General features: G+C 40.8%; 3 protein-coding genes across 5 annotated transcripts; 1 reads left to right on the forward strand and 2 right to left on the reverse strand.

Moving 5' to 3' along the window:
* Positions 1-7,496: 7,496 nt before the first annotated feature.
* Positions 7,497-16,769, reverse strand: SLITRK5 (SLIT and NTRK like family member 5). Of its 3 annotated transcripts, none has more exons than XM_070471524.1 (2): positions 16,682-16,769; positions 7,497-13,486 (listed from the first exon to the last, which is right to left on the reverse strand). In XM_070471524.1, exon 2 carries the CDS (start codon positions 13,476-13,478, stop codon positions 10,587-10,589), a length of 2,892 nt encoding a protein of 963 aa, XP_070327625.1. In that variant the 5' UTR covers positions 13,479-13,486; positions 16,682-16,769; the 3' UTR covers positions 7,497-10,586. The 3 variants fall into 3 exon arrangements, with proteins under 3 accessions (XP_070327625.1, XP_020763986.2, XP_070327626.1); XM_020908327.2 differs by lacking the exon at positions 16,682-16,769 and adding an exon at positions 16,044-16,136; XM_070471525.1 differs by lacking the exon at positions 16,682-16,769 and adding an exon at positions 15,299-15,385.
* LOC110147069 (uncharacterized) lies at positions 14,130-15,726 on the forward strand. Its single transcript, XM_020908328.2, has 4 exons — positions 14,130-14,162; positions 14,312-14,486; positions 14,791-14,862; positions 14,962-15,726. Exons 1-4 carry the CDS (start codon positions 14,130-14,132, stop codon positions 15,468-15,470), a joined length of 789 nt encoding a protein of 262 aa, XP_020763987.2. The 3' UTR covers positions 15,471-15,726.
* On the reverse strand, positions 16,136-16,897 carry POLGARF (POLG alternative reading frame). The gene has a single exon (XM_070471121.1). It carries the CDS (start codon positions 16,895-16,897, stop codon positions 16,136-16,138), a length of 762 nt encoding a protein of 253 aa, XP_070327222.1.
* Positions 16,898-21,863: the final 4,966 nt, after the last annotated feature.

The raw sequence follows: 21,863 nt of genomic DNA on the forward strand, positions 1-21,863 counted from the left end.
GTCACGGTGTCTCATAACTAAATGCAATGATATTTAAAATATTAAAAATCTGCCACTGAAATATACATGCAGTCAGCTCCAGAGAATAGCATGTCCCTGTGTCAGAAACTGCCCTGAGGAATGTATTATTCCTTCTGGATTACTTTTTCCCTGGAGGAAACATTCTCATTAAAAGGATGAACTGATCTTCTCACACCCAGGGGAAAGCACATAGTGCCCAGAAAAGCTTTCTAGATAGATAAACACCTCACCAGGCTTAAAACACCAGAAGCATATCTGTGAAACGCCTGAAAATTTCATCAGTATCTCGATTAAGGCAGACTCTGAACAGTAATGTAAGAGCAAATCAGAAATCACTACCCTCCTTAATTATTTAATAAAAATTAACCAAGTATACCAGCAAAGCAAAACTAATAATTAAAAATTGGTATTTTTATGTCTTAGTGTTCATTTTCATTTTTCTGTAGCCAGCTGAAGCTTTTCTAGGAAAGTGAACTAAAAGTGGAGCCATTTGGAAAGTTATTTCCCATGTTTATTATAAATATATTTAAAATTCAATAGTAACATCCCCAGTGGCACAGTGATAAAGAATCTGCCTGCAGGGCAAGAGATGCGGATTCAGTCTCTGGGTCAAGATCCCCTGGAGAAGGAAATAGCAATCCACTTCAGTATTCTTGCCTGGGAAATCCCATGGACAGAGGAGCCTGGAGGACTGTAGTCTATGGGGTCACAAAAGAGTCAGACACGATTTGGCAACTAAGCAATAACAAAGTAACATTCCAAGTGGTTCCTTATTATAAATTTGCATGCCAAGATACTAAATGTTCCTAATTGGTAGTTAGCCATCCTTGAAGTTTTAGGCTAGGCACATGGTACTGTGACAGGCAACTGTAGGATCTTCATAGTTTTCACAAAATTCACCTTAGTCTGTAGACATCTATAAATATGTGAATTCATTTGGGGAGTGCCTACTAATTCCATGGTATTTTCCTAGGATCTGGTAATAGTTATAGTCACTATCGTAAATACTCTTTTTCCTACTCTACCTTTTTATAGATGAATTTCAGCAAGTTAGAGAGAAAAATAATGGATTAATTATGGATTAATAAATTATTTATTGCACTGAATATAATATTTGTATAGAACAATATAAATATTGCAAGAGGATATTAGTATTGTCTTTTTATTAGGTATGAATGTCAGCTTGCTATATTTCCAATAATCTTTCAGAACATTTTTTTAATGTGCTTGAGTTTCCGTTCTCTTATTAGAGAAGGCAATGGTTTATAATTATGTTTATTGTTGATTTGTCATTGTTACCACTTTAATTCTAACCATTAGAGCTGTTTACGACAATCTATAAAGATTGCTTTAAGTATCTGAAGAGCAACACACATTGTCACTGAAACTAGTAAATAGTTACTGTAATGATATTTGAAAATATTGAGAAAGTAATTTTATTAATGGATTAACAACTAAATGTATACCAGAACAGATAAAAGGAATTCAATATTATCTATACTATTAATCATTATGTTGGAGAGAACCTGCTGTATGTAAATGCTACATTAAAATGATGAGTGATATGTCATGTATTTATTCTACCTTTTGTAGTTAACTGCAAAAAACTTAAGCGTAGGAGCCTTAAATATTATATATATTACAGAGAGTTGATATAACTTTGACATTTATTATGGAATCTTATCTAGTAAAAAAGTATTCTCAAGAATGTTTGAATTAAAACCGAAATAATGGAAATATCTCACATATAATTTCAAAATGTGTTAAATGTAAACAAAATAAGCAAATATAATAAAATTATAAACAACATTCAATTTTTTGAGAGATAAATACTGATCATATATTTTTGAAATACACTGAAAGTTTAGTATTATTTGAGTAAGTTCATTTAAGTCTATGAGTAAGACTATGTAATAAAGTCAATAAGACTGCATTAAGTTCTTTCCTTTTCAGAGAAGTTGTACCTTTAAATTTACTGTAAAGTATCTACAAGTGACTATTGATTTTATAAACTGTTACAGAGAAATTGCAAACTAATATATATATACATACCTACATATAAAGAGGGAGAGAAAACAGTTTACATACATGCAGCAGAAAAAGAAGAAATCTAAGTTTTCTGAGCTCTTCATAAACCAAGTGCATTGTATTACTTTTCACAAATTGAAAATGGGCAGAGATTCAAAGAAAGTTACAAAAGGACATACTATCTGTAATGGGAAATGGAACATAAATTTAGAATTTTAGTATCATCCTCTGCTTCCTTACCAGTGGCTACCGTTTGGTATAAAATGGCAGCAAATAATATGCACTTATCATTTTGTTATTTCAGGCACAGCTTGTTAGCTTTCAATAAAGGAAAATGCTAAGTTTACATGATTGATAAACCAAATCAAAAGTAAAAATAAAAATCCAACTGACAGTGTATTTGTATAGTAAACCTAATTCACATTTTGTTAGAAAAATAATTTAAAAAGATGAAATCCACATTTTCTTTACAAAATATGTCAGTTTAGTCTTAAAAAGTGAACATAAATCTTGAAAGAAAACAAACATTTGGAGAGCTTGGGAATCTTGTTACATTATCTTTTACTTCCTCTAGATATATATACCAATTCACAGAAAACTTATCAATAGCACAGTCAAGTAATACCAAAACTATCTTTCCTCTACTCATTATTTTGCCCTGCTGCTGCATTGAAAACATAGCCTTGGAAATTCTTTCTCCCTCTTTTTTTGGTCCTAAATCTGTTGCATCAGATTTTCCAAGTTGTATTTTCCTTCTTGGAAGTGATTCTCATAATATTTGATGTTGACATATTTTTATTGAATTGACCTTTTACAGTATTTTCAAGTACATGAGCAGTTAGTTATTTGGGGAAAATCTTTTGTTTTGAGCTTCAATGTTCCCTCTGTAAGAACATACTTTTAAAGTTACTATTGCTCTCCTTAGAAAGTCCAGGGATAGTTTACAAAAATAGCTCTTGGAAACTCCAAGTCACTGTAAATCTTTAACACATTTACATTTTTAATAGAGCATTCATGTACAGTAAACTGGTTCCATCTGGTTGTAAATTTATTCATTCTTATTTTTCCTTTATTTAATCTAGATTTCTTTATAATATAAGCCTACATAGAATCTGCTACTTTATATGTTATATATAAAGAATTAACAACTCAGAGCTCCTAGAAAACAAAGCCTAAAAAATCTTTGATACATAAATTTTAACACTGAAGAAACAAAGATAATTTAAACATAGCTGAAAGGTGAAATGCTCTTGGGGTCCAGCAGATAATATTAAATTATATGAAGCTGCTAAGCAAAGGTAATATAGAGGGTGCTTTCTAGCCTAAATGCATTCAAATTCAAATTTATTTTTTCTAAATGGAAATAAAGTTGCTTTGATCAAATAAAACAGATTTTTTCAGGCTTTGACCTGTATGCTTTAGTGTTACTAAGTACACAATAGTGGCATTTTGGTAACATTCAAAGATGTTTTCACTTTTATATATAGATGCTGTGTATTTAAGATTATTAATGAGCAACACTTCCATAATGATAATTTAAATCCAGGACTTCACACTCACATTGTTATGTTTACACAGCACTTACATTGCTTATTGGGAATGATTTGGGATAATCATTAATTTGACTTCAAAATTCATGTTAAGTTAGCAAATAGGAGAAATATATCAACTTCTTTTCAACTTTTCTTTTGGGGAAGAATGAAATGATTTGAGTTGCAAGAATTAAACATAATAATAGAGACTGTTTTCAGTACCTTTGAAAATGGGCACAGAATTTTTAAATAATGGTGTAGGTCAAAGCCATATGGGACAATAAAATCACATCCTATGCAAAACAAAAGAAAAAGAATTTCAATGAGATAAACTCTTAAATAAAGACAGGGTTCATTGTAGAAAGTCAGAATTTTTCAAGGCATATGAAACAAGAAATTTAATAAAATGTATACTTTTACATAAACACACAATAACGGTTTACTGCATGTACAATTTTGTTAGCTTCAGAGAAGATATCCCAATACTCAGTATTTATCTTTTACATTTTTTTTTTCTTTTAAAAGTTTCTAATGAGATACTAAATTTTCACCTAAGACTTAGGGCTTTTAAATCTTAACTGGGTAAAAAAAATCATTGTTCTGATTAAATGAGTTTAAATGGCAGTATGGTGAGTGATTTTAAATATTCTCTGACATACATGAGGAATTTCTGAATCAAAATGTTCACATTTGGAGCCACTTATGTAAATATACTATTCACTAGCTGTAAAAATTTGGGGATAATTATAAAATTCGGGATACAGTTTGAATGAAACCAAATTTAATTTATAATTTAACAAGTGTTAGCTCATAAATGTGTGGCTCAGACAGTAGAGTCTGCCTGCAATACAGGAGACCTGAGTTCAATCCCCTGGTTGGGAAGATCCCCTGGAGAAGAGAATGGCAACCCACTCCAGTATTCTTGGAGAATTCATGGACAGAGGTGCCTGGCAGGCTATAGTCCATGGGGTTGCAAACAGTCTGATACCACTATGCAACACACTTTCACTTTCATTTTCACTTTCAAATGTTAATCAAAAAGCAAAGCATAAAAGACACACATTATATGCATTTACATATTTTTAGGGAACTTTAGAGAAGGCAGAGTTCAGTAACAAAGAAAAATACGCACTATAAACTTTATTTTTGGGATTGGAGATTTAAAGTCAGTATTAAAACTCAGGATTTAGATAAACTTGATAGTTGTAACTTTCCCATTATTAGGATTTTCAGAAGTGAAATATTCTTTTTGATTTTGGACTTAAACATAGCAAAAGTATTATAACGGTAAAAGACATGATTTTATATGGCTAATTTAAATAGATATATCATTACAGGCAAATATATTAATTGGCCAGGTATTCCTTTTTTATATATCAATTTTTACACTTACTATTTGAAATTTTAGTCTACAACAGCTTGATGAACCTCTCAAGGATAAAACATGCTGGTAAAGTCTCTACAATAGTACCTGACAAAGAATTTTTTTAATCAATTAACATGGGATCAAGAAAAATAAAGGTGAAAGCATCCATGATTGAAAAAAAAAAAAAATGTGGGGTTACTGCCACCCTTCATGTTTTATTTCAATGGACATGTATTTAATTACAAATTGAACATATGGTTATTTTACTTGCAATATTCAATATTAAATTCTGTTTTTAATGAACTATACAATCAGATTCTTAAAAATGTGTTAGCTGGAAACATTAGAAATTATTACTGTTGGTAGAAATCAATTTGTAAGAAAATCTAAAATATGCATATTCCAGAATACTAAAATGTAACCAAAATCTACCACTAGCATGTATATGATTCAGTACTGAAATATCAAAAATTTGAATTGAATTTACACCATGACATATTGGAAATATGTCTTAAAATGTAATGATCTTCAAATAAGTTTGTTGAAATTCGACCACGATGCTGATGAGTTTTCCATTTGAAAAATGCCATAATTCCATTCCTGGGTATGTTAACCTAAAAAAATTCCCTCATAAAGATATTGTTTCATATTTTCCACTTTTAGAAACATGTAATTTTGAAGAATGAACATGTTTATTTTATGGCAGAAATATACAATTTCCTTCATGTTCACTGATAAGATACCTAATTTAAAAAAAGAAAAAAATCCCATTGCAAGACTTCCATTCAACATATCTTCATGGGTATTACTTTTCTTCTATAAATAGCTTTCTTTGTATCTAATAAAAATGAACCTGATTAGCTTAGCATTATGCAATATATCATTACATTTTTCTTTTGACAGTAGATAGAAAGTGAAAAAGTCAAATTATTTCATATTTTCATTACATTAGTTCTCTTTGAAATATTTATGTTTTGATCTTTGAAAGTTCTTTTTATAAGAAATAATCTAAATCACTCAAACTTAAGTTTAAATGTTGCTCTTAAAAAAAAGAAGATATTCATTTTGTGATACTGGCACAACGCTAGAAATGTCTGACCCCTGCCACAGAGGAAGAAAAAGTATATTATTATCACACTCAAATTATATTGCATAAACATGCCTAAAGTGTAAAGCACAAAAGTATAATTTGAAATAATTAAAATATTGAAAGAAAATTGGGTATGGAATGCTCTTTGATAATACATTTTTTATCTGCTATATACATGCTACATATACTAACAGAAATACAGGTAATTACAGGTAGGCTTTAAATTGAATTAAAATCTGATAAAATGGTCAGTTGTCAAATGCAATATTGATTGACATAAAGTTCTTTGGATTTAGATGTTAGATGATTACTTTTAGGAACATGACTAAAGTTCATCCAACTATTTTAATTTTATCTTCATATATTTGTATTTGCAAAATAGTAGAGAACTTCAATGGGTATGAAGAGCATTATGCATAAATTAAACAGTTGATTTAATATCAGTTAAATTATTACTTTCATGTTTTATTTCCTTTGAAAATCAATACATTAAATGCTCCTACATTCCAGAGTTTAAATTGCCGCTTTTGTTGTTTTTAGTTCTTCTTTCTCAGTGTAAAATTTATTCTTAAATTGAGTTATAAGATATATTTTCCCACTTTTGCAAATATCTTAATTTGGGGCCATCTGAAAGTGCAACAGAAGTATTTTTCCAAATGAATTGGAAGCATATTTGTGTTCTGCTTTACTTTCATTAATTTGGAATTGCATGACTTTGGGAACAATCTGTCTTGAAATTAAGTAGCCAGTTTTTGTCATTTCAAACAAGGACTGAACTATTCTCATTGTTTCCCTTGCTTTATTGAAAAAGGAAGAAAAGAAAGTATAAGGAGAGAGGAGGGAGGGAAGGGTGAGACATAAGGAAAAAAACTGTAAGAGAGCCCAGAAATAAATATTATATATATATACACACACACACATATATATATATATGTAATTTGAATACTTTGCTGAGTCATGAGAATAGGATTAAAGATACAGGGCAAGAAACTGACATCTTAGATTAAGTTCTTAAATTCTAAACTTTTTCCTAAATTCTGACCTTTTTCACATTTTGTGTGGGTTCTTCATTACATACTAGTTTGATTTTCCTATCAAGGCTGAGGGAACAGTGGGTGAGGGGCAGAGATGGATATCCAGGACATTTATCAAAAATTTCCACTCCACACACAGAGGTGATATTGTTGCCTAAACAAAAGACGTGTTCTGAGTATGATGCTAAAATTGTTATGAATTGTTTAATTCATAACTGCAATCATTAGTTTAGCTGCAAGGCAATTTGAATATCAGCATACAAATTATCTACATTTACATGAAATATATTTCTCTGAGATAATTTAAGTATCTACACTATAATCATATATATATAGATAAAAGTAAGATTTTGTAATCTCTACCTGGAGATATATTTGTATGAGATTATGCAACATATCAAATTGAACAAGCACAAAGAGTAAGCTCAGTTTGCATTCAAATTTTAATTGATGTCTGAAACATTACATACTGTTGTTCTCCAAAATTCTATAGAAAGAATTTCCTGGGTTCCTTAATCCAATCATATACCACTGATATACCCAATTTAATTATTTACTCAGTATACCTGAAAACCCAAAATTCAGATATTCAAAACCACACAAATTATGTTCTGTTGTATATGCCAGTGTTTTGGCAGGAAACCATATGGAAGGAGAAAAATAATTCATTTTTAAATTCTACACAGTTTCATGATTCTATATGTTAAAATTTCAAGTTTATTAGGGCAAGGATAAGTTTCCTTTTATCCTCTTCATACAGATGGGAAGAGTATAATTTAAAAATTAGAAATAACTTCTTTCTATAAATTATATAATTGTTATTTTTTGAGATTAAAAAATGCTGGATACCTTACGAAGAGTAGAGGTAGAAATAAACCACCTACAGCAACAAGATTATATGAAATAGTGCTGGTTTGAAAACAATAATATTACTTTGTAAATCTTTGCAAAATACATCAACAAACTTTCTGGAAGCTACTTCTATTGTCCAGACCTGCATTTTTTACTTCCTGTAATTGTTGCCTCTTAGTTTTTATACATCAATTAAGAAATAAAACAAGTTACATGGAGGATTCCACTTTGTCTTAATATTTTATAATTTGTACAACACTGCCATACCTATATACGATAATATTGTGAAAGCAATTTTAAAGAAAAATAACTCCCACTGTGAAGACAAAATTAATAGCAACCCCAATTGTGAAGGCAAATACTATCATTTATATTTATCTTCTAATCCTGGATCTAACATGGAGGAGGTAGATGGAGCGTAAGAGATACATTGTTTCCATGATAATATCATGATATTTATTACTTCCCCTCTGAAAAAAAAATTGGAAGGGAAAACGTTGCACAGAACTGGGATAGTTTACTTCTCTTGGCCAAGGTAGCATTATTATTTATTTTTTTTTAACTCCTTAGGGAAACTATTACCACCTGTTCAATCTGAATTCAAGCAGTTACTGTCAATTTACTCATGGGTGAATGCTGCCTCTTTGTGGCAGAATGCCACGGAAAATGTTCCTTAAACAAAGTTCATGAACAGCCCTTGACATCGTACACACTGCCGGTGAGATTATGCAGACATGTACCACACACCAATGAAGCATGTGGCTCTTTAAGGTTCAATTAATCCAAACATTTCCTACCCTTGAATATAATCTAATTCACTGGCAAACCTTACTCAGACATGACCAGCTTATACTCACCAACATTCTGACATTTAGGATATAGATCAACTGGAGATAAAAGTACCCATCACGGTTGTTGCAGGTAGCTTTACAGAAGGTAAACTATGCAAAATTGTAGACCAAATAAATAATACTGGTATTACAAAATATAAAATCAATATGCAGTACATTACTTACCATGCTCCACATGTTAGATGGATACTTCAGTAAGGAAAAAAGTATAAACAGTTGAAATTTCATGAATGAGCACATTCAATGACACATTTAGATAACCATACTTCCCTGAACCAACAAAGGTGCAATTATATATATTTGATCATTAGGGGGACATTTTAGGAGTAGAAGTTAGCTACTGTCTTAAATTAATAATGGCTATTCATTAAATCACACAGCTATTTCTTTGCACTTAAGTAATCATTACTTCAGTCCCTCATATTTGACATAGTTATCAAGTGTTTATTCAGAAACTATTTAAAAAATTACATGTGCTGGGATACATGAGACTGTAACAACAGTAGCCCCATCTTACAGAGATCCTGTTTGTGGTTATCATCATTGCTTGTTGCCCAGAGGGATAAAGACATTGTATAGAGATTTGTACAGTCCATCATTTGGTCTTCTGAGGTGCCAGGACACGTGGATCTGTACAAATGCAACTGGGTTTGGTTAAACAATCAAAAATTGGCTACAATAGTAGTCAAATCAATACATCATTTTGGTTGACTAATAAAAATACTTTTAAATCTTCTCTAATAAAACCAGAAACTTGCACATGATTCTCACTGGAATGGCCCAATTAATTGCCCTAAGTATTTTTCTTTTATACACTGGGATACAATCAGGTTTTTTTTTTTTTTTTTAATTACAGATCCAATTGGGTGGGTTGCATTGACTTTTAAAATGTAAGTTCTCCATTTTTTTTAAATAAGATTTTAAATGCCTTCCTGATATCACTTCAGTTTTGGAAATACAGCTCCTGATATAGTGCGACACCTCTGTGAAAATCATAGGCTAAATAGTGAAGGAAAGAGAAATGCTAAATGTGCATATAAAAATAGGTGCTACAATAAAATATTCGTATATTTCATCAATAAGTTATTTTGACTAATCAATTATGGATCATATAGCTCTGTAATTTTAATGATTTGTCCACATCTATGGTGATCTTTTCAAGATCACAATACTTTTGTTCTTTTAATTCAAATGTCCAGAATGCATACAAACACATCCTTTAAAAAGAAAGGAAAGGGATGAGAGGAGGGAGGCAGGGAGGCAGAGAAAGAGAGGAAGCAGAGAAGAAAGAGAGAGAGAATTGGGGACGGGGAACGAGAGAAAGAAAAAAAAAACCCAACAACAAACTTTCTGTTAAAGTTGGGGGTGTGCTAATCTCTCCACAAAAGCCATCTAGACCCACCCATGGCTCAAAGGGGTAGAAGGGAAAGGGGAAAGGAATAAAAGAGAAGAGGAGAATCTATGCGCTGTCACCTTCCACCATTCTCAACACTTCCAACCACTACAAAAATGACTGCGACCTTTAACAAGTCACCCGCGAAGCAAACTGCCCTCCATAAAGCCCTTCTCCTCGCCTCCCCCACACGCCAGAAGAGAAAGTGATGTGCCCAGTGTACACAAAGGTTTTCCCGCGTGTGATATTAAAAGGAAATTGCACACCCTTTCAGTATCTTCCGCCGAAGCTGAGAATCTCGTGCCAAGGCACTTCACCCTAAACGCTGAAACAACACAATGAATCAAATGGGGTTCGCGTGTGTATCTGCTCGCTTGTTTGTCTGAAACGCAAGCGCTCCAAGGGAGTTTCTTTGCCTTTTAGAACTGGCTAAAGGTGGTCTGTTTTTCCAGCACTTCGAGGTAGTCCGGCTCAACGTTTAGTTTAGCTTTTAGCTCCAGATACTCGTTCCGGTTGGGTTCTACAAAGACAGCACTGGGGGGGCTGTACAGCACCGGTTCCCTCAGCCTGCTGTCCCCCGCCCCCGGGTGCAAATACTGATGGGGGCGTCTCAGGTCATAGTTGGGGGAGAAGGTGTAAGCAGCGGGGCTGCACGGGAATTTGGGGTATTCCGGGAGGCTGTTGCCTGCGGGGGTGGTGGCGCAGTGTTTGTCTGGTTCTAAAATGCCCCTGTAAAAGCGATCGGCGTCCTGCACCGGCGAGAGCAGGTCCTCCCGGGGCTCGATGGTGCTGACGCTGTAGGCGGGGCTCCGCAAGTGGTGGCTTTCCCGCCTCTCGTCCTCCCCCGCCGGCTGCAGCTGCACCGGGGGCGGGGGCTGCGGCTGCGGCGGCGGCGGCGGCTGCTGCAGGTGGTGGTTGCTGCTGCTGTAGGTGACCTTGAGCTCGTGCAGGTCTTTGTAATCCTCCACGGAGTTGCCCTCCCGCGAGCGGTAGATGGGGTTTTTGCACATGTGGCCCAGGGGGTGGGGGATGTACTCGTACACGTGGCCCGCCGGCGTCTTCACCTTGGGCAGCGCCGGCGCGCGGTGCTGCGCGTGCGCGTGCGGGTGGCCCCCCGCGCCGCCGCTGCTGCCGCCGCCGCCGCCGCCGCCGCCGCCGTACACGCTGTACTGCATGTTGAAGGAGCTCACGTCGGAGTTGTGGGTGCTGGCGTGGTCGCTCTGGTGCTTCTTCCGGCGCTTCACGACGAGCACGAATAGCCCCGCAGCCACGAAGACCGACATGATGAAAACCAGCAGCAGGCTGAGGATCAGCACCGACAGGGGCACCGACGACGCGGCGCCTCCGCCTGCGCCCAAGCCCGCGGGCGCCCCGGTGCTGTTCAGCCGCACGGCGGGGGTCACCGCGCTGGTCCTCGCGGGGACCTGGATGGACGAGGGCGCGGGCGTGGACACCACCACGTCCGAGTAGTCAGGGCACAGCAGCTCCGACTTAATGGAGCGCATATCCGTCTCGGCGAACTTCTTGGGCGCCTTGCAGATGACCTCGTCCACCAGCACGCCCGCTTTGAGCTGCTCCACCCACAGCTTCATGCCCACCACGTCGCAGGTACAATCCCAAGGGTTGTCGTGCAGGTCGATTTGGATGAGTGACGTCAGCTGGTCCAGGACTCCGCTCACCGGCAAGGAGGTGAAGTGGTTACTCCTGAGGTTGAGCCTCAGGAGAGTCAGGCCTGAGAAGACGCCTGAGGGCAAGGTCTGCAGGAGGTTGTTGTTCAGGAATAGCAGCTGGAGGTTTGGGACCGGGTCGAAAGTCCCAGGTTGAATCTCGCGGATGAGGTTGTATTGGAGGAAGAGATACTGCAGGCTCTGCAGGCCGTAGAACAGCTCCGGGCTCAGCCTCTCGATCCTGTTGCCATTTAGGTAGAGGCGCCTCAGGTTGGTGAGGTCCCCGAAGGCGCGGTCCTGGATCGTGGAGATGCGGTTGTTGCCCAGGTGGAGGAGGTCCAGCCCCGTGGCCTCCAGGAAGTCACTCCTGCGCACCAGGGCGATGTAGTTCTCCGTCAGATACATTTTCTTGGGGTTGTAGGGCTTGGGCTGCAGCTCTGCGATGCTCTCGATCTTGCGCTCCTGGCAGTTGACGTTGAGGCCCAGATCGGAGATTTGCAGGTTGCAAGTGCACGCGGTGGGACACTCCAAAGGCACCGGAGATTTGGTCTGGTAGGCGATGCTGGGGCCATAGTTGCCATAGCCCAGGTCCTTGGAGGGCTGCCGAGAGGTGGGGCGCACCCTGGGCTTATTGGGTTGGCGAGTCCCCTTAGGGGGCTTCAAGGGGGGTTTGTAAACAGCAGAGGAAGAAGTGGCCACGGAATTCACCGAGGCCGGGGTGGTATGTAAGTACCCCGTGGTGCTCAGAGGCGTCTGCGGCCTCATCTCGTAGTCCGAAATAAGTTTCCTTGGGCAGAGTTCCTGCTTGGACACTTCGTCCAAGTCCCGGCCGTGTAAGCGGAAGGGGGTCTCACAAACCACATCCCCCACCAGGGCGGAGTAGGAGATGCTGTCTAACCAATCCTTCAGGGAGATCAGCTCACAGGAGCAATTCCAGGGGTTTTCCTCCAGTTGTAACTCCACGACTTTATCCATATGCTGCAAGAGCCCCACATAGGGCAGAAGTTTCAGCCGGTTCCCCCGCAGGTCCAAGTGCGTTAACGGCACAAAACGGAAAAGGTTGTTGGGTAAACTGGACAAGAGATTGTCATTGAGGATAAGCACCTGCAACAAATGCAGTTTCCCAAAAGCGTTGGGTTCAATGACACTGATGTAATTGTAATCGACCTGTAGGTACTCCAGGCTCTCCAAGCCAAGGAAGGTATCATCACGCAGAAGTTCCAGTTTATTATTGTTCAGATGCAATCTCCTTAAACCCCGCAGCCCGTGGAAAGCCCCGGTCTCAATGTCCTGGATTACATTGCTCCCCAGATGCAAAATCGAAGCCCCAGTGTAATTGACAAACTCATTGGGATAAAGACGACTCAAAAGGTTTCCAGACAGCAGGAGGTGGTAGATTGGGAAACGGGGAGGGCTAATTTCTGAAAGGCTGATGATCCCCCGATTTTCACAGCTCACAGTTAAAATGCCGTCCTTTTCCTCACAAGGACATGCATTGTCACAGATTTCCCCATAATAATCGATGGTTTCTGCACACGAAAGGACGAGAGATGTTAGAGCAAACGCTAGAGTCTGCAGCATCCAGCTCTGCATTTTTCTGTGAAGATCCTGTTCCAAAGTTACTGGGGGGCAGCACGTGTGCATTTTATCTCCTGCAAGGGAGGGGGGGGAAGGAAACAACAGAATATGACAAAAACTTAAGGGATCAATCAGAAAGTCTCCTTCCTTCCTATACTGTTTTTCTGACATCCAGAAGAAGGGGAGAGTAATGACACCCCACACCCCGAGGTACTTGGACATTCTCCAGACTTTATTAAAATCTGATATTCACTTTGATTTAAAGGTTGATTTCATTCCCTAATGACAACAGGAACATGCTGCTCCTTACAAGATAAGGGCAAGTTAGACAAAGTCCCGTTTTAGTGATCTTGCGTGTCCCCCCCCCCTTTCAAAACCAATCCATAAATATACATAAAATGGCTGTCAGTTCAGATTCACGGTTTAAATTTTAGAGAAAAGAAGCACCATATTTATCAGGTTTCCCACCTCACCTATACCCAGTCCCTCTGCTTTTCTTTCAAAACCTCTTCAGTTAACAGTTCACCGTGAAGGTCTCCCATTTTCACGGAAAAGCCCAGGAGCCACAATACTTGGGCTGTTTTAAAACCATCGCTGGAAATGCCAGGGTGGGAACCTAAAGAATACTTTTTCACAGAGGCAAAAAGCATGCAAGATAAGGCGTCAAAAGGACCCAGAAGAAGCTCTTAAGGCCAATTGTCTTCGGGAGCTTTGAGCATGGAGAAAAAGGAGAGCGCTTTCGCTTTGATGGTGGACTTCACTATCACGCTATTAAGCACATCAGCGTCCTAATTGCATGCACGGTGCCATTTAGCAGCGCCTCCCCAGAGCGCCCTGCGTCCACTTCATTGATCATGTCAGCGACGCTACTAAACCGCATTTTTAAGCCACTGAAATAGTTCTGCACGGTGGATTACAAAGAACTCTGCGAAGGCATCCGCAATCCCGGAACAAGCTCCGGGTACCTGGAGTTTAAAGAAGACGTTCCCACCGCTTACCCGGAATCTGCTAAAAGTAAACCCAGGACCAGCGCCAAAGCCTCCCTCACCTCGGGCTCCGCGTCTCTTTGCCAGGGTATGCAAAACAAACCCTACCAAATTAGCAAGATTGGGACTTAACTACCACCTCGCCACATCCCCACCACTGGAGTTGCTTATTGTATTTAATTATCAAGGCTTTACTCTTCCCCCCACCCCCCAACCTTCTTTTCTCAGAAAGGGGACTTGGGCTGATTAAGAGGCAAAATAGAAGGGAGCAAGGAAGGGGGGACAGCCAGTGATACAAGTCAGTGCTTTAATATCGGAATTTCATCTCCCCAAGGAATCAATCTGACCCTCCTCTCCCTTTTCTTTCTGGCTTTCTTTTTGTCCCTTTAAAGCCTTCCTTCGACTTCCTACTTCGAGTCGACAGCAGCGCTCAGAAGGAAAGGACAGAAATGGAGCGAGTGTATGTGAGTGTGTGTTGCGTTGGTTGGGGGAAGAAGGGGGAGAGGGAACATTCGGTAGAAATGCTGGGCTCTTGGAACCAATGCCTTTTTTTTTCTGTCCAGCCTTGCTTGGCTCTGCCTCACCACCCCCGAAGTCTGATATCGAATCGCAACCCCTAACTAAAGCCAAGACGGTTCTGAAACACGGGTTCAAGCCTGGAGACCACGATCTGGATCCCCGAGTCGACTCCAGCCCGCGTTATGAAGAGCCCCTGCATTCGCACGCACGTGTGCAAGTGTGCCTGCGAATCATTCACGTGTGGTCACCCAGACGTGTCGAGACGAATGGGAACCCACAGTGTCTAAACCTTGCAAGTATCCCCGACCTCCCAACACAGCGACAAAGCACCTCCTGGCTTAAGAGCGGCACAGACACCCTCTATGAAAGCAAAACGTTTACCTTGAAATCGCCGTTCTCCGCTGGATCAAATCGGCACAGCCATTCAGTGGGGGCTGGGTCCCCTCCCCCTCCTGCCCGGCGCTTCCCCGCCCCCATTCACCTCCCACCCGCTCTGACAGCCCATCGCCAAACGTGTCCAGCCGATATTAAACTTGAGCGTTTACAACTTTAATTCAGTTCTGGCTCGCCAGGGTCGAAGAGCTTCCCTCTCACCCCACTCCCGATTCCCTCCTCTCTGCTATCAAAGGAGCCCGAAAATTTGAGCAAATAAAGTTGAATGAGCCGGGCAAGGCTGACATTTCTGACTGGGAAACGCACCTCCGATGTAAATTCGCGGGGACGCTGCACATTCTGAGTCTCAGATTTTTTCTTTTTTGGAGGGCGGGGGCGGGGAAGCTGTATCTGTTTCCCCCCTCCTGCCCACAAATTAAACCCTGGATCGTCGTCCTAGGCATCCCCGCATGAAGCCTCGTGGGAACGGGTGGGCTGAAGCCCGGCACCCAGGCCGGACCCTCGGCTCCAGGGCGCAGCTGCTCCCGCGGCGGCCCCCAGGCAGGAGCCCCCGGAGTTCCAGAACGCGAGGCTCCCCCTCCCCCACCCCGCCCCAAAGCGAAGGCCGGGAAAGGGGAGGAAGGAGGGGCGGCAGGAGAGGGGAAGACAGCCACCCGGCCGCCACACAGAGACACACACACACACACACACACACACGCTGGAGCCTCTTTGGCAAAGTAAACGGCCGACTTACCCCGTCTCACATCTCCAAGGCCCACTCATCATAGCCACCCTTGCAAAACAAACAAATAAAAAACAAATCCAAAAACCTCTTTGGGGTGTGCACTAGGGTTTGCGAGTCCAGGCGGGGCGAGCACCGCGATCCGGGCGGCTGCGAGGACAGAGGCGCCCGGACGCCGCCAGCCCCGGGCCGCCGCCGCGGTGGCGACCGCGGGTTCTGGGGCTCCCCGAAAGGCTGTCCCCGGCGCTCTCCGTGGTAGTTGGAGCGGGCAGCGGGGTGTGGGGGGAGTGTCGGGGCGGGTGGGGCGCGGGGGGGGGGGAGATCGCGAGCGGCGGGCTGGGAAGGGAGGGGGAGGGGGCGGCGGAGGACCGGCGGTCTAGGCGCCGCGCTGTAGGGGCCGGGAGCCGGGCGGGGCGGGGAGAGAGCTGCTGGAGGAGGGGAGGAGGCGCGGAGCCCGAGGAGGGGGACGCCGAGCGGGCTTGCCTGGCCCCGGGCGGCCCAGCCAACGTGACGGTCAGCCTCGCCGAGCGCTCGCATCCGCTCACACTCAGGCTCACTCGCACACTCGCTCCCAAGACCGCGCCACCGCGCGATCGCGGGGTCCCCGCCATCGTCCGCCGCACCCCCCAGGCCCCCAGGCGGGTACTTACAGTTGCCATCTGCCTAGGGGCCAACTTTCTCCCAGCCAGCAGCGGCCGCCGCCCCCTCCAGCCGCCTCTGGCTCCTGGCACCCGCCGGCCTGGGTTCGCGCGGGCCGGCCCTCCCCTCCCCCCTGGGCTGTCCTCGCCGTCTTCACCACATTCCCCCCTGGTCAGTGGCGCACGCCCGGGGACGAGCCAGAGGGAGCGGGGCGCAGGGGCGTACATGCATCGCCCGCCTTCTTCTTGCAGCCCACACTGTACATGGTAGAGAGGGGGCGAGCGAAGGTGGCACCGGCCCCTCGGCTGCTCCCGCAGCGGCTGCGGCTCCAGCGTCGTCCTCCGCCCCCTCTGTGCCGCGGCGACCACCGCACTGGGATCCCGCCGCCGGTGTCCCCGCGCCGAGCCCGCCGCCGCCGCCGCCGCCGCGGCGGCCCCTGATCAGTGGGTGGAAGGCTCCCGCATCCTCTTGGCCATTTCGTCGCTCCGGGTGTTTGCAGGGGCTTTTCCTCTATTCCTTCTTCGGATGCGGCGCACGATCTTCATTATTTGGGATTCTCTATTGCCGACATCCTTGAGGGGCCGGGAGGGCAGGAACAGCGTTGTTCTAAGCCTGTGGCGTGTCCCGGCCGCCCGGCGGCTCTTAAAACCCCCCCCAAAACTCAGAGAAAAGTCGCGTCTTCCCTCCCGGGCGGCGAGGAGGTGGCCACGCGGTAAGCTTCGCGGGGGTCTCTGAGACAGCCGCTCCGGCGCGGGCGCAGGGCCCCGTCCGGTGCACTTGTTTATTGTCGCGCGGCTGCTGCGAGCCAAGCTGCAGCAGACATGATGGGCCCGGGGCGAAGCGGGCGCTCCGCGGCCGGTAGATGGCAGCCGAGGGCGAAGGCGTCCCCGGGCTCCGGCGGCGCTGCCGGAGCCTCCCCACTACCCGCCCCCCGCCGCCCCCGTCCCCCTCCCCCGCGCCGACTGCCACCTTCGTGGGAGACAGAGGAGTCTTGGACCATGTGCGTAACACTGGCGTGGGACTGTTGGAACCCTCCGATTGAAAAAGGGAGGAGTGGAAATAACCCCGACAGTGTCAGGCTGCTTGGTGGTCAGGAAGAGCTGATTCCAGCCCTGGGCTGATCATCTGCCTTCACCTCGCGTTTATTAGTCTCACACAGCCCCTGCTGCTGTCTCTTGTCCTGTAAAGGACCCTGGAAGAGGGAGTGGTCCATCCTAGCTGCCAACAAGGGCATTTTTTTTTTTTTTTTAAGAATTAACGTTTGATAAGTATGCCTAGGCGATACAAGGGATGTGAACGACTTTCAGAGAGATTGTGAATATTATTTGGTGTATACTAAAAAGCTGGAAATCCCTAAATATATGCAGTAAGGATAGAAAGCAAGTTTCTTGAAGAGTCACCTGCTAAACTCTACTAGCGTCTTCTCTACAGTAAGTATTCCTGGCTCTTTTCATGAAACCAGAGAGCTCCCTCCCCAAAAGGGAGTCTTTACCTTCATAAAGCACATTTCCACAGTTTGTAATACTAGAGCTGGTAGTCCATCTGAGGCATAAAAGAAAAGTTGATCGTTCTAAGTGGATCAATGTAGGCTTAGTTACACATGTGTCTGTTCTTTTGACAACTGGGTAGTTTTATCACTTAAATGTATTTTACCCATTTATTTTTGGAGTTAATTATGTAGTATCTTTTGTAGTTGTCTTAAACATAACTGATATCATGTCCTTTTTGGTAATATTTGGGGTAACATTGTGGTTATAGTACCCTGATTACATATAAAATTAATTCTGAAAAAAATGTATATACGTATTGCCACTATCATGCCTTTCTACATCCTCTCTGTTGAATTAGAGAGAGTTTTCTAGAGGTGGTGAGTATGATAGTCTTCTGAGGTTTTGCAATAATTCTTGAAATTTCTTCTGAGTCTATTTTGCAATTTATTCTTTTTTTTTTTTTTTTACTAAAACCATTTATACTTGGTTTGGAAAGATTTTGTTAGTTTTGCTTAAATTTGGGGTAGTTACCAGGGAGGGAGAAAAAAAGAAATCTATAAAGAAATCTATAGTATCAGATAATTAAAAGTAAAGTATTATAATAAGAGAACTTCCTAGTAAATATACAACCATTTGGCCTAGGAATGATAGTCCTAATGTTGCAGGTACATTATATAAACAGGCAACTTAAACTTCACCCAAAACAGGCTTGTTGCTGTATTGTTTATTTAGTCATTATCCTCTAACATGATATAAACACTGTAGAAATTTTTTAAAGTATAAAATTGCTTTTATATTTGCAAAATGAAAGTATTTAAGTGGCATAATTTTCAAATTACATGTTAATTACAGTTACAAACTTTTGAAATATGTTAAGCTCTATCACAGACATATTTTTCAATGTTGATAATCTCTATAGAAGTTCTCAATGGGTATGAAGTGACTTATATAATTATTAGACTTCTCAAAGTAACCGAAGCATAGTTATTTTAGTTCCTTCTATTCCTTTCCTAAATCTTCGCAATTGCATTTGATATCAAATTTTAGTTTAATTGTTGGTTTTGTGTTATTTTTACTTTGTTATCCTAATTAAAATAAAGCTTGTTAAGCAGCATTAACATGTTTGCAATTAATTTAGGTTATAATTTTGTTAGAAACACTGACACTAAAAGTATTCTAGTTTACCTCTTGTGGTTAGATAAGTTAATGACAACTTTCTATCATTAACTCAGTATGGAAGATGGCCTGAGAAGCCACCATGAGTTTACCACTAGGTGTCTCTGTAAGCTTCCCTGCGGGAAAGTGAATTTTGAGAAAATACTGTGACATGAAGAGACAAGAACAGAAAAATGGAGAAAGAAAACATCATAAAAACAAGAAAAGGCCTCGTTTTTTAGTGTGTAGACTTTTGTTTGCTTTGACTGTTGACTACTGCCTAGAAAAAATATAAATGAATCGTGTAGCTGATCTAATTTGAGCAAGATTTTTATCTAGGGGAGCAAACATGTTTTAGTCTGTATTCAGCAATATATAGTCATGTGATATGTATACATGCTACAACTCAACACTCAAATGTACGCATATGATTACATAAACACACTTAGGAGCTAGAAAATTAAATGACTGATCAAATACATCTCTCCAGATTTTAGGTCATTGATACCAAATTGGACATTTTTTGATTGAGATGAATGTGAAAAGCTGAGAATCTTTGTCCAGCTGTTTATGAATATATTTATGCATATTATAATTAGCTCATGATCTCATGTCATTATGAATACATTTCCTATGTGGTAATAGATTTGTCAATAATTAGTGTAAATTATGGACCTAATTTAATACCTGCATATTAAAATTTAAGTTCAAACTACAATTAGCATATTTGTCACTTAAAATTGACCATGTAGTTTTGTGAATTCATATTTATTATTACCTGGAATTATTGTTTTAGTGCCTTATGAACGAAGGAAAATTTCTTATACTGAAAGCATTTCTTAAGATAATCTCATCAAATTACTTTTGTGTATCACTCTGTGGTTTATTTAGAATAGTACAGAGCTTAGTCAAGAATTATAGTCCATCATGCAGGAATCTAACAGAGATTATAAAAAAGGACATTCTTTGGTGATAATTATGAGATTTTACAACTATAAATCAAAATCATTGAGACCAAAACTAGTAGACCTTGTATTTTCTGTTGTTGTTGTTAGCCCAACTAGTGAATTAGGATTTTAGAATTCTAATACTGGATTCCAGACTCCTCCCAAATTAACTTGGATAAATTACTTTTATGATAATAATAGGTAAGAAGACTATATACTACCTTATTTAATAAATTAAAAAAGTTTCAGATTTAAATTATATTTTTAATGTCTTTGAAATTGAAAGTACATATCCCATGTACGCCTGAAAAGAGAGACGTTTTTCTTGGAGGTGAAAACATGAGTCATCATTTATGATTGTTTCTCTGTGCAGTTGCTAATCTAAATAATGATATAGCATATTGTTTTGATCAGTTTCCTACATTTCAAATTACAATTAAATATATCATGTAGTGATTTTTATCAAATCTGAAATGGCTTGCTAAACTGACTTAATTTACCAAGATTATTTATTCACTTACAGACTTACCTAGTTATCTGCAGTCTTAGAAATATGCTCTCAGAGGCATCAAAGAAAAGATGTATAAAATAGACCATTTTATTCCTGCCTCATATAGTTCCTTGTACATACCCTCTAATTTTTTTTCCTGTGTGCCAGTTTTGGGTATGAAAACCTCCTCTTTGGAGGACCACTTGAAAATAACTACCCAAAGTTAAAATGGATATCTCTTTTGAACAATCATACTTTCAGAAAGTAGTCTATAAATGTTACCAAAGTAAAGTATAGGACGTGATATGTAAGAAGATATTCATTAACGGACTCATGCATTTGTAAATAGTTTAAAACAGCCTACATGTCTGACTAAACGGGAAGTGGTACATATCAACCTATAGTTTGGGAGACCTTTCTTCCTGTAATAACAGTGTATATAGGAATCCAGATCTGTCATTATTAATAGTGTATGTAGCATCATCTATGAACCCTGTTGAAACAGAGAAACAGAGAAAGACAGTAAGAAAGGGAGAAAAGAGAAATTTTCAGGAAAGATACACAAATTCTGCAGCAGTCATTGCCTCTTGGGGAACTGGGAAATCTTGAGTAGAATGGAGATTTATTTTTCACCACACACACACACACACACACACACACACACAGAGTGAGTGAGTGAGTGCTCACTGGTATCTGATTCTTTTGCACCCCACAGACTGTAGTCCGCCATGCTCCTCTGTCCATGGGATTTCCCAGGCAACTGGAGTAGGTTGCCATTTTCTTCTCCAAGGGATCTTCCCAACACAGGGCTTGAATTTGTGTCTCCTGCATTGGCAGGAGGGTCCTTTACCACTCAGTTACCATGGAAGCCACCTGGAAGAGTGTATATATAAGTATATATATACACATATATATATATATTTACATGCACATTATATATAAACATTTCAATTTACATGCACATTCCCTATAAAAACACTATGTATTTGAGAAATGAGGATAATATTTGGAAGAATGATAGGAAAGGTGATGAAGAAGATGATTTTACCACATTACATTCTGCTTATAGTTCTCAAAACTATTTTATTTTTTTATGGTACACTATTACCTA

This window comes from Odocoileus virginianus, chromosome 8 (assembly GCF_023699985.2).
Source record: "Odocoileus virginianus isolate 20LAN1187 ecotype Illinois chromosome 8, Ovbor_1.2, whole genome shotgun sequence".
Lineage (NCBI taxonomy): Eukaryota > Metazoa > Chordata > Mammalia > Artiodactyla > Cervidae > Odocoileus > Odocoileus virginianus.

Coding starts and splice junctions, on each gene's coding strand:
- SLITRK5 (XM_070471524.1), bottom strand. CDS start 13,478: ATGCACACGTGCTGCCCCCCAGTAACTTTGGAACAGGATCTTCACAGA.
- LOC110147069 (XM_020908328.2), top strand. CDS start 14,130: ATGGAGAAAAAGGAGAGCGCTTTCGCTTTGATG. Junction 14,163..14,311: donor AGAGCGCTTTCGCTTTGATG/GTGGACTTCACT, acceptor CCACTGAAATAG/TTCTGCACGGTGGATTACAA. Junction 14,863..14,961: donor CAGAAATGGAGCGAGTGTAT/GTGAGTGTGTGT, acceptor TTTTCTGTCCAG/CCTTGCTTGGCTCTGCCTCA.
- POLGARF (XM_070471121.1), bottom strand. CDS start 16,897: ATGTACGCCCCTGCGCCCCGCTCCCTCTGGCTCGTCCCCGGGCGTGCG.